This window comes from Lissotriton helveticus, chromosome 8 (genome assembly GCF_964261635.1).
Source record: "Lissotriton helveticus chromosome 8, aLisHel1.1, whole genome shotgun sequence".
NCBI lineage: Eukaryota > Metazoa > Chordata > Amphibia > Caudata > Salamandridae > Lissotriton > Lissotriton helveticus.
In genome coordinates, this window is record NC_136069.1 from 268,484,853 (window position 1) to 268,498,061 (window position 13,209).

Below are 13,209 nucleotides of genomic sequence, written 5' to 3' on the forward strand. Positions count from 1 at the left end.
GGAGGCGAGGGAGTTGCAGAGGTCTTGCGAAGGTGTGATGTCGTTGTTTCCGGCGTTGGGGTTGGAGAGCTCTTTCACGATGTTGAAGAGTTCCTTGCTGTTGTGTGCGTTGTTGTCCAGTCGTTCCTTGAATGCGGTTTTCTTGGTGGCGCGGATCAGCTGGTGGTGTTTTCGGGTGGCGAGCTTGAGGGCAGTCATGTTGTCCGGTGTTGGGTCTCTGCGCCAGGTTTTCTCGAGTGCTCTGCAGTTCTTCTTGGAGCTCTTGAGTTCGTCGTTAAACCATGGGGCTTTCTTGCTGCAGGGTCTGCTCGGCGGGGTTTTCAGCGGGGCGAGGTCGTCTGCGCAGTCGCTGATCCATTTCGTGAGGTTGGTGGCTGCTTGGCTGGGGTTCGTTGTGCTGGTGGGAGGGTTCTTGCTCAGGGAGGTAGTGAGCTGGTCTGCAGTGATCTTGTTCCAGCTTCTGCGGGGGGCCTGTTGCTGGTGATGGTGGAGCGTGGTCCTTCTGTAGCTGAAGTGGACGCAGCTGTGGTCCGTCCATTGGAGTCCCGTGGCGTGGCTGAAGGCGATGTCCTTGCTGGAAGAGAAGACCGGGTCGAGCGTGTGTCCAGCGTAGTGGGTGGGGGTGGTCACCAGTTGCTTGAGTCCGAGGTTGGCGAGGTTGTCCAGCAGGGTGGTGGTGTTGCGGTCGTTGTTGTTCTCCAGGTGGAAGTTGAGGTCCCCGAGGAGGATGTAGTCAGCGGAGAGGAGGGCGTGTGGACTGACGAAGTCGGCGATGTCCTCGCTGAATTGTGTGCGTGGTCCCGGGGGTCTGTAGATGAGGGTGCCTCTGAGGGTGGTCTTGGGGTTGACGTGGATCTGGAAGTGCAGGTGTTCCGCGGGTGCGAGGTTGTCGTCGGTGTTGGTCGTGATGCGGATGGTGTTCCTGTGAATGATGGCGATGCCTCCTCCTGTCTGGTTGACGCGGTCCCTCCGGATGATCTTGTAGCCGTCTGGGATGGCGATGGCGATGTCGGGCGCTGAGGAGGCGTTCATCCAGGTTTCCGTGAGGAAGGCGACGTCTGGGGCTGTGGTGTCGAGCAGGTTCCAGAGCTCGATGGCGTGTCTGTGGACGGAGCGGGTGTTGAGCAGGATGCACTTCAGGTGGGTGCTGCTGGAGTTCGGCTTGGTGGGTGCTGGTGCAGTGCAGGTCCGGGTGCAGGAGAACTTGCAGGACTGGCAGATGAAGGGTCCGTGGGTGCGTCTCGGGGTGGCTCGGTAGCAGCCCGGGGTTCGGCCGGTGTTGAGAGCGTTGAGTTCGGTGGAGTCGTAGGTTCGTCTGGTCGGCTTCCGGCGGGTGGGCTGGGGTCTGCGGGGGCCAGGGGTCCTGGCACTGGGCGCGGTCCAGGCGCGGACGGGCGCAGACGGGCTTACCTTTGGCGCACCTTTGGCGCTCAGTCGGTGCTCCCGCTGCGCGCGTCCGCTGCGCGGTCGCTGAGGGGGCGTCATAAGAAGGGAGCAGTGAGGGCGGGTCAGCTGGCAGGCGGGAGCGTCTTAGCCAATCGGCTGGCGGGGGGGCGTGTCTGCAGTCAGTGGCGGCGGGAAAACCGGGTGCGGGCTTCTCTGGCGGCCCTGCGGCAGCTGGGGCGCCGGGAGCAGGCGACGCTGGAGATCGGTCGGCACAGGAAGCAGGAGGGCGCAGGAGCAGGAGCGAGGATCGTGGGGCGACCAGGCCGGTGAGGGCGCAGTGGTTGCAGTGGTTGCAGAACAATGTCATACATTCACCCCAGTACAGAGATCTGGGCCTAAATCCATTGTTTTTTTGCTCACCATGCCGTTCCAGTTTGAACCCAGCCATATGCAAATCAGTCTTGACCCTGTGCCCCATGGGAACAGTCCTGCCCGAATTGCCAAGCCCGCGCTTCCCTGGACTGGAAACAAGCATCCTAGTACCGGTTTCGGGCTTTCAGCCCTCATCAGCCAGGATAGCTTGATAGCTTGATTCCAGTGGCATGGAGAGCACGGGACTCACGTCTGAGCATACCCGTCCCAGTCGGGGTGACAAATGCAAAAACAACAATTGATGGACAGAATGCAGAACAATGTATTGCTAAAATGCTTGCATACGACGCCAGACATCTTGGCTTTGCCAATTGTTTTTTAATTTATGCTTCATTAATGTATGCATTAAAACTGTAGCACAGATCAGATCACCTCTCTATGTGAAGTTTGGCGAATGTAGAATCTTTTTTGGATCTGATGAAATACAATATTTAGTGGCTTTAGAATATGTCTAGTTTAATGGGCATTATTCAACAGAGATTTTGTGTTATTTGAAATTTCAGAGACCCTCCTTCTGAAGAATGTAGAATTATTTTAGCAACACCCGAAGTTCTGTATATTCAAATAATGTAACAACATTAAAGAGTTTAAGTTTAGTATAGGAAATTGGCATGTTATGATTCCCCTGGTGCACTCATATGATCTACAAAGGTATCTACAGATATAAACCTAATGTTTGGTAGTGTTGTCATGTCAGTAAATATATAAGAACACTCAATTGTATTCAGCACGATAAAGTATCCCTGAAGCAACATGCAGTGCCACATAAAGCTTCCAAATAAATACATTAATATCATTCTTCCGTTTTGCCGTTTTAGGGTTTTAACTCCAGCAATTGTTATGCATTCCTGTGCAATTACTGTTAGGTTATAAGCCTATACACTTATTTAACCTTTAAAAGCAAATGTGGCTCAGCTTTCAATAATAGTTTTAGCCTGTACAGTGCAAATGTTCTATTGTGTTTCAGAAACATTGACTTGCTGTCCACTAAAACTGATGAAATATCTCCCTTGCCTATTTTTCAATAAATGTTTCTAACTGGATAGTGAAATATTGGCATCTGTGAAAATTTACCACTTGTCAATTTTACCGCTCGCCAACATGAAATGCCCTCAGCAATAATACTGAAGCCATTTGGACACATCAGAAAACAAAGTCTAGTAGATGTCTGTCAATTTATTTGTGCCATTTTCGCATTCTGTCACCTAATATTTGAATGTGACTAGATCTTTGCAAATTCCTACGCAGACACTCATTAAATGTTCTTTTTTTCCAGTTTGCTCCCAGTATTCCAGAGGGGTGTTTGCCATCTTTGGACTGTACGATAAGAGATCAGTACACACCTTGACCTCCTTCTGCAGCGCCTTGCACATCTCCCTCATCACGCCAAGTTTCCCCACCGAAGGCGAAAGTCAGTTTGTGTTGCAGCTGAGACCTTCGTTACGAGGAGCGCTCATGAGCCTTTTGGACCACTATGGATGGAATCATTATGTTTTCTTATATGATACAGACAGGGGTAAGATTATTGCCAAATTTACATGGGTTTAAGTTAATGCATTGACTAGATAGTTTGATTCATTTTGTGAAGTTCAATTTTAGTTGACATTGATCAATATGTTCTGTTCTATGTTATCGATTCAAGTAGAACAAATTTAATTGTGTGGAATTTTCTTCTGAGCACTGATATTTGTTGATTGATAGAAGATAAAGTAAGCAATGCACTCTGGAGAGTGAAATGTTTAGAAATGTTGAAATCCAGAAAGTAGGGTCCTGCCTTTATTTTAAAATTAATTTATTATGTTGTAAGTTTTAAGAAGTGGCACATGAGCTAGCTGTATTTGGCTAAAACCTTTGCAGAAATGTAATATTTGGATATTTGAATTTTTTGAGTAAACGTATAGGAGTAATACAATTGTTTAATGAAATGGATAGGTTTGCAAAAGGTGCGCATCTGTCCTATTGTATGCAAAGTTCCCAACGTGTTTTGTCTTTTTTTTTTTTACTGATGAAATTTGTTTTACTATAGCAAGCATTTCCTTTTATGGAAATAATAACGACTTCTTTAGCAAAGAATAATACAAGCTAAAAAAAAGTAAATCGCTACTGCTTACTCTTGATGCAAAATGTTTCATCAAGTAGTGGGGGTAGTGGGTAGGGGAGAAAGCTTATCCGGTCTAAAAACGAGCATCCAGACCACCCGCCTACGAAAAGGAATTCACATTTTTCCAGTTGTTGTTAACAGTAGATGTGCCCACAGTCTAAGGCAAATTCTTAGGGTCTGATTCACATAGATTGCTGCATGAGCAGATGTGACATAAACCTATAGAACTCCGGGCTTATGCCTGGAGTTGAGGAGTATTACAAGAGTAAGTCACAGCAAAGTTCTTGTGAAGTGGGTCCTATATCCCAATATGGGTTTTATATAACAGGGCTATCCTATGTAGGTGCAATAGAGCTGATCCAAGCAAGATTCTCAGGATATCGACATATTATCAATTCACATACTTTGAAGCTAATCTAAATTATCAATCCCCATCCATTGAACTGAATCTAATTAGAACTTATTTACACAGCGCATAGTGATCATTTAGATCTGACATGGATCCTGCCCTCTTGGGTGTCCATTGGCTATTCCCGCTCTGGAGCTTTCTTCAATGTCAAAAGTTGCAAGTGAGTGCATGTAAAGACATGTAAAGTTTGAAAACATGTTATGAGACAAAATTCAGCCTTAGTGTACAGAAGATTTGGGCTAGGTTTAAAAATGTAAGTTTTGGTGTAGTTGGCCTTCTTATTCTGGACAGCTGAGATCCAGGATAAGAATGGCACTTCAACACCTTTGCCTGTGAACAGAATGTTTCTTATGCCACAGTGGTCTGCGGTGTCTAATGCTGGCAGGATATCAAGAATAATGAACACATGGCCCTCCAATGCCTAGTATGCAGATTTTTACATTGAATATGTTGATGGTACTAGTTTCAGTGTGACAGCAATAGACAGATTGCGGGCTTCTAGTAGGACACTGGAGTGGACATACTTTTGGAGTAAATGTAAATGTAAATTGATACTTGTATAGCGCACTACTCACCCGCAAGGGTCTCAAGGCGCTTGTACGAATACCACTGTGGAACCCATCCTGGCTTTCCCTGTGAGATGCCACTCCTGGACACCCCCAAGGTGGAGGCCAGGCATCCTTAGCGTTGTGGGGGCCGTTGTGGAGATTAAGCAAGCTATTGCCCAGAGTTGCAGAGTGGGACTCCATGATTGGAGTAGGCACCGAGGCGAGAATTATCAGGTCCGTGGAATTTTGAGCCCAAGACCCGCCGAGGCGGGGAATTGAACTCTGGTCCCGGGCTAGACCTCTGCATCAGGGTCTGCCGCTCTAACCATTGAGCCACACTTCTCCACAGGAGTGGACTGGTAATACACGTTTTGCTAACTTTACTGAGATTCCGATTACCATGACACCCCAAATGGTGGGTGCAAATTACACACCCTGTAAACAGTACTGTTGTGGCATGAAGCATTTAACAAGTACACAGTTTGCACTGAATGCCAAAATTTGCATTATGAAATGGCGAATTCCGTGCAAATTGTCCATGAGTACACCCAGTCTGGGAGTGCGCACACCATAATCTCATGGAATTTTTACAGGTAACTTGAAGCAGGTTTTACCTGCTGCACATCAAAGGTGCAAACTCCTGCGCCAGGCACAACTGTCTGATTTCTGGTAAAATTGGCATCTTGCAAATGGAACAGAATTACAGGCCTGGTTGCAATCAAGCTTTAAGAAGAGGGTAAACTGGTGAAAGGATTGCTGCGGTTTAGGTCATTTTAGTAAAATAAATATTTATATCAGATGGGAGAGTACTTAGTTTGGTCTTGGACGGAAGGAAAAATGCCCTGTTCAAACCAGAAATTGAGGACTTGAGCCAGGTGGGGAAAAATACTTCAAAATTGTACTCACCCACTTTAGCTTAATTGATGTAGCGATAATGGACAGTGACATTCAGCATGAAAAATACTTTGGCCAGAGAAGGGGATTTTTTGGGAGTGCGGCGGACTCTTCGAGGGAGAAAACTTTGACACTGGAGGTGGTTAATGCAGCACTTTTTTCTTTAAATTTTCACTGAAGCAAAAGAGATAATGCATATTAGCAGATTTCTATAGTGCTTTGATTATGTGGTGAAACATTTAATTGATGACATAGGCATGTATGTGTCTCTGTGCGCAAAACCATGAGACGTGCTTCAAGCCAAAGGTGAAGGGAGGGAACACGGTTAAGCAACAAAAATTTTAATTTCCTTCTACTGCTTTTTGGATGCATGAATGTGGCCTTATTACAGTGAATAATATAACAACCGGGGATCTTGATATCAAAGCATTTATTAACTTCCAGTAACCTCCTCTAATATTCTGCCATTACGAGTTGGAGCTAATTGAATGAGAAATAATAGGAGTCCCATACGTCTCCCTCATGGTGGTTTGAGTTTGCCAAAATGATTTGTATGCCATGGTTACTTATAGGGGTTTTCCGCCACACTTCATCTATTTGCTGTGGTTGCATCATTCTCATTTTTCTCCAACCCAACCGAGCATGCATCAAGGGTCAACGCATCACCCTCTTTAGCCAGTAGCTGACTTCACTAGGAATTACAGCATGCAGCCCTTTCACAAGGACCACATCCACACACAATATAGTTCCCTTCAGAAGCTCCATAATGGAAACCTTCTCCCACACATATCATCATGATTGTATTTCTTCTAAATCCAATTTGGCTGGTTATTTCAGTAAACCAGCTGATCTTGAATACCTCAGGCCTCATAAGTCTTTACGATATCACTTGTGAATAAAGTTTATTTGAGGTGCAGCTAAAGCAAGTCGGATCTAGCCTTGATATTATGAAAACAAATTAATTTATCAATTGATAATGGAGAAATACATATAAGCAATATTGCTTCATCCATGGAGCCAGAGAAGAGAGTACCTAACATAATTTACATATAATACCTGCAAACCACAACAGTGTGTTTAATCATCAACATGTTTACATTTATAGTTAGAAGAGCAATTATTTAGACACTCTATGGTTGCAGAATGGCAGCCTAAGCTCCTCCTTGCATGCAGAAAGTGCTTTTGCTGCAGAGGACATCTTTAGTATATCTCATGTGGTTAATGACCAGCCATATGACAGGAGTAGTAGACGAATGAGGCATCAAGTTATGTGGTTGGACATATGGAACACGGCAGAGGTCATGGGATTCACATGGAAGCTCCTCGTGTATAACACTGACTAATCGCCTCATTATAAAATGACTTTCTTCATTGAGTCAAATGCTAAATTTCTCCTGTTTATACTGAAAGGTAGAATGTGTGGATATATTTCCTTTGGTGTAATTCATGGGTGGGACACAGAATACCATAGTTGGCTCAGGTCTCATATCTGGGGGGTTTATATTAGATATAGACCCCCTGGGGCACACTGCCCACAACCCATTAACAATGAAAAATCATTTCTAGAACAGAATACGCAATATGACTGTTTCCTGGACCTCCTGCAAGTGACAGATGTGCCCTTATCACAGACCAAAACTATTCATATTCCAGTCGTCAAGGCCAGAGTTAATCTTATTTATGGGCTCTTTCACTCCACAGGAAAAGTTCATCATTTGTCTCAAGTCCAGCAGTTGATAGACAATACATTGCATTAATGATTTGAGCAATGGCTCAGAGGAGTATGACCTTTTATGGTTCGGAACAGAAACACAATATAACTGGTAGAGAGGAAGTCACATCCTACCTCTGAATGAAGAGTTCTGATTACATAATTATAATTTCTATTTAAACCCACTTGTGAAGCAGTAACCATTCACCTGATTAAAAATGAAAACACTTGTAGAAAGGCATAGGATATTTCAGATTTATAAAATATCAGGAGCAAAGGGAAGGTTTTTGGAAGATGGGAAACAAATAGCACATAAACTTTATGCAACAACATGTAGGGCTTGATTACGACTTTTGGCGCAGCGGGAGAGGGTGGTACGCTACAGCCACTCTCCCACTGTGCCAAAGCTGTAGTCGGGCCACCAGGCAGATTACGAGTTTTCTCCTGTCTGGCTGTCTTTTTTGGGCATTCCCTACAAATGGGCTTCACAATGGGAACGCCAAAAATAGTTCCCGCACGGAATGGACTGTTAAGTCCAAGCCATGCAGGAAGTGGTGTGCATGCACCCCCTTGTGCCATTTAGGGCCCCCTTTGTTTTCTCTTTGCCACGGTTTTCATGGTGGTAGAACCGCCATGAAAACCAATGCGGAGATGAAACCCGTCATATGCTTGGTGGGACCATGGCGGTCCAGCCAAGCATAGTGCGACCCCAGGACCACTGTGCCAATGCCAGGGAATGCAAGTTCCCTGGCGGTGGTCCCATGGCGGTCTGACTGACCAAGTCTTAATGGGGCGATATGACCGCCGGTGAGGCTCATACTCTGTTGTGCCATCAGAGGGGTTTAATCACGGCATAGACAAAGTAGTCTATATGCCACTACGAACCTTGCACGGTATGTGCAAGCTGACCAGAATCATATAGGCATAGATGACAGTTGCACCCACTCAGACCTGAAGGTCTTTGAATGCCTGTATTGCTCAGCTTTGGAAGAGACTCGTTTTCAATCTGGGAAGGTAGTGTATTTTGTTAATAGGTGCTAGTAAGATGTCCTGGTACTTAGATGCGTTTCCAATCATTTTCAAAGGTCTAAGTGTACCTTTGTATACAAGAGTGTAGAAATTTGGCAGGTGTTAGGATCCTCTGTTTCCTTAACCACATAGCTACAAAACATGCACACAAGTCTACAGGAACTTTGGTACTAGACAGGAGTGCCATGCAGTCCACGGATATTGTGTGGTCTGGAGTCAGTCATGGTTCTGACTAGTAGGGACCTGATAATATGTCTTCAGTCCACCATGGACTCAAAACACGTCAGAATAGTTCTTCTTATTTTCTTAGCAGTGAATCTGAAAGTCGTATTTGTATAAGGTTTGCTCAACAGTTAATGGAAGCAGCTTGGCAATATATAGAGGAAAATCTAATCCTTTCGTCCAATATTCCTAAACTGTACCAATTGTATGATTTCCTTTGGTAGATCTACATCCATGTATCCTACTGAATGACATAATAACTTCCAAGAGAGTTGGTTTCTGGCATGCCCCATCACAAAATCAACTTTAATGAATTTCCTAAATGAAGCACGTCTCTCCTCGGGATCAAAACGTTTCCTTTATTTTTCCTTCTACTCTCCTTTAAGTGAGAAGCCAGTGATGAGTAAGAAAAGAGAGAAGGTTAAAAGTCTGACAGGACTTCCCTGTTTGGAAAAATTATTTACCACTAGGCTCTGGTGAACAATTCCGCTCCCACCTTCTCTCTTTTTTATTTTAATACATTTTTTATTGAGCAGAGCATTTGGTTCATGATACATTATATACTTGAAATCATTATTAAAAACAATTACAAAGAAAAAAACAATAAAACAGCCTTTTAGGGTAAGCAGCTAATCCTATAGACATTCACAAAACAAAGTGCAAAGTGCAAATTTATCTTGTTACATAGCAGCAATGAAGAAAATTCCTACTACGCCTAAAGTGCAATATCAATAAAGTGCTAGTGCCATCTTATCGCCAAAAGCCATCATAGCTACCATCTTTTTAAACACAAGAAAATATGGCTATAATGGCTCATTATATTATTAACCCCAATACACAATACGTGATTCCATCAAGTGCACAGACTAAAAAGTGCTGATGCCACTAAAGTGCAATACAATAAAGTGCTAGTACCTCTTAATAAAAAGCTGTTATGTTGATTTACCACTTCAAGTGTTATGATCTCTCTTTAAACTTCTCTAATTAATTAAAAAGCTTCCAATTTTTTTCAAATTTTGAAAGAGCTATAATGTGTAGTTGCAGTGTTTATATGTCAAAAAGAGCTATAATGTGTAGTTGCAGTGTTTATATGTCCTATTTTGATTTATTCAATTCAAGTTTCCATACATTCATAAAATACGATGGAGCCCACTACCCCTTGACGCAAATTGTTTTCTGGTTGTTCACGATGTCTCAGAAGTAATGTACACACGAATTTAACAGATTCAATACCCGGTATTGAATCAAAGGTCCTTCAAGTTAGGTTTAGTTACAGGTACAACTCATTTGATTATTATTTTTTCTATATGATGTGATTAGTGTGTTAGGTAAATGTGAAGTCTCAAGACTAATGTAGAAAGGAACGAGATGTAATATAAGAGATTAAAATTGAAATATTTTGTAAATAAGGTCTAGTCGTAGATACATCACATGTTGTTTATAATTGCAGGTACCCTGTACACACAAAGAGAGATTAGAGTGAAACTCTTTCTGGTTCGGTCCTGAGGAAGGTGGTTTGACTCAGCCGAAACGCGCGTAGACCTGGCGTGGATATCGCACAAATAATATCTGTGTTACCTCAGCCTTAGAAATGGTTTTCTTTTGAGTTTGTAAATTGGTTGAGTGGTATGTATGAGTAAGTGTGTATGTTGGTTAGTGTGTGACAAACAGGGTGATAGGTTTTATTGTAACGCGCTTTATGTTTTCAACACATCATGTTCTCAGTGTAATTTTTTAATATGAATTGGATTAATATCAATGTTTGTGAAAAGATATGTATATAAGTAAAGATTAAAAAAAAATGAAAAAAATATATTTTGGATAAACTAATGAAAAAAGAAATAAAATATGTTAAATGAAAGAAGGGAGTTTTGTTGTACCTGTATTGATTTGAAGGATATCGGTTTAATGTTGTGAGTTTTTGCCACATAAGAAATTATGATTTGACCATGGGGGAATTCTATTAGTATTAATTGTCTGTTGTCCTCTCTCATCCCCAGTCATTTAAATTAACCATAGAGGGGGTCCCAAGATTATGTGACCAAATTTTGGGATAGCTCCTACCTCCTAGCATAGGCTTCTTCAAATTTTCGGGTCCTTTATATTTTATTAAACCATTTCAGATGAGAAGGGGCTTCCCTGGATTTCCAATTTTGCAGGATTAGGGAGCGAGCCACTGAACTTGAAATAAATATAAAAGCTCTTTCGGGTTCGGATTGCATCGTTTTCCCTCTGCAAATTCCCAACAAAGCAGCTTCAGCCTCGAGCGGAATACTCTTTCACATAGCTTACTCGATATCCGAAAAAACTGTCTCCCAGAAAATCCTAAGACCTGAACATGAGAAAAAAGTTTGGTGCCACCCGCCCTCCCCATCTATCTGGCATCAAAAACACTTATTTTCAACTCCCGGAAGTCTTTTATTTAAGGTGGCCAGAATTAGGTACGAGAGCCATCGCGATAGGAAGGCCACTCTTTTAAAATTGGCAGCACGTGGCTATTTGCTTCCTAAATGGCAGATGAATTCCCACTCCTTCCCAGTCAGCCTGCATCCGGTCTCCTGAGTTATTTTCACCAGATGATTGTTTATCACCGGGACTTGTCCCAATGTATGTAGCAGCCTATACTAGTTTCCCACCCCTCTTATATTGGCCCCATAAAGGGCTACCACATATTGATTAGGGGAATCAAGGATACCACTAGTATTTTTTAATTAGTAAACAATTCGTAGAAATTCAAGAAAGGTCGGTTTCCAGTGGGTCTCCGCCTTTGCCAATACTTCTTGCCAGTAAATCGGCCTGTTTTGTATTATGAAATGCCTTAACTCAGAAAGTCCACATCCTTCCCAAATATTTATATGCCTTAATTGGAGCTGTAGACCGAGACTGGCAGATTCTCTTATTTTTAAATACTGGAGACCCGACGAACTCATCTTTTTGAAAAAGGACTGAAGTCTAAAAAGATAATCTTTTAAAGTTTAATAACGTGTTTTTTTGGAAGTTTAGAAGTTTTTAAAAACACTTGAGTTATTGATCTGATTTCTTGTATCATTTTATCTATAAAAAAGCTGTCTCTAGAGGAATTTGATCCTATCAAGCCGGACACTAAATCTAAAAAAGCGGCCTCGTAATAAGTTCTTAAATGCGGCAGCGCTAAACCCCCTTGGTCTATTGGTAATTGTACCACATTCAGTTTGACCCTTGGAGCTTTCTTACCCCAAATAAATTGCCTAAATAAGGTATCAATTTCCCTGAAATATGACTGATTTATTTTTATCGGGACATTAGAAAATAAAAAGTTTAGCAGCGCAAGTATGGACATTTTGAATATTGATACTCTACCCACTATCAATAAGGGGAGTAATGTCCATTGTTCCAACAACTTCTTAATCTTACCCATCATTCTCAAATAGTTTAATTCAAATAATTGATGAAACTGAGTAGATACAAATATCCCGAGATACCTTATAGGGTCAGTTTTTGTTGCTTGTAGCTTCAGGCAAGGTGGAAAAGAATTCACATTGGCATTAAGGGCAAGAACCTCAGTTTTATTTGCATTAAGTTTATACCCGCCTATTTTTCAAACTCCGAAAATGCCCTCAGGACTGTTTAGAGATTCTCTCTATCTGGAGTCAGATACAAAATAATATCATTCACAAATAATTTAAGCTTAGCCATGTCAGGGATCGGTGATTGGATAGCAGCATTATTCCGTATCTTTAAAACCAAAGGTTCAATAAAAAAAGTAAACAATAAAGGCGAAAGTGGACAACCCTGCCGAGTCCCACAGCTTATTTTTATGGTTCCTGCACAGTTTGAGTTTATTATGATCTTGGCCGTGGCCCCTGGTAGATATTACACTACATATCCACCACTTGTGCAGGAAAACCAAACCGACCAAGGGTAACAAACAGGGTCCTCCAGTTCACTAGGTCGAAAGCTTTCTCCGCATAGACCATTACAATGCTTGCCGGAATGGAGTTTGTATCAATATAATCCAGAGCATGTATTAAAAACTGGGTGTTAGCTGCCATTGATCTACCCGCTATAAAACATGTTTGATTGCTGTGTATTACCTCCAGGGCGGCCAGTAAAAAAATGTTCTGCCAATACCTTCATCAAGAGTTTAAAATCGAAATTCAAAAGACTGATAGGCCTGTATGAATTCACGTCTTTCGGATTTTTATCTTTTTTAGCAAAAGAAAGAATTATTGCTTCTTTAAAAACCGCTGGGACCTCGCCACCCTCTTTGACAAAATTAAATAAATTTCTCAAAGGGGTGGTGAGTTCCTTTAAGAAGACTTTATAAAACTCGATGGGGAAACCATCCTGCCCACAAACTTTTGCCCCGGCTGTTGTTTTAATAGCTGCTAAAATTTCAGTATCCTCCACTTCCCTATCCAATTCGCCAATCCGATTCTCCGAACGTTTTGGAAGGTTCATATTCATGAAGTATTCCTGGATTAACTCCTCCTCCACT

At 42.5% G+C, this 13,209-nt stretch overlaps 1 protein-coding gene across 6 annotated transcripts in view; it reads left to right on the plus strand.

Moving 5' to 3' along the window:
* The window catches only part of GRIA4 (glutamate ionotropic receptor AMPA type subunit 4), a 933,658-nt gene that overhangs the window by 404,548 nt on the left and 515,901 nt on the right, over nt 1-13,209 (plus strand). For all 6 annotated transcript variants that reach the window (XR_013599810.1, XM_078657023.1, XM_078657022.1 and 3 more), the window contains exon 3: nt 3,095-3,334. Coding sequence is in view for 5 of the 6 variants with exons in the window: in XM_078657023.1 (XP_078513149.1) it covers nt 3,095-3,334 (240 nt within the window). In the remaining variant the exon portion in view is untranslated. The remainder of the gene's footprint in view (nt 1-3,094; nt 3,335-13,209) is intronic.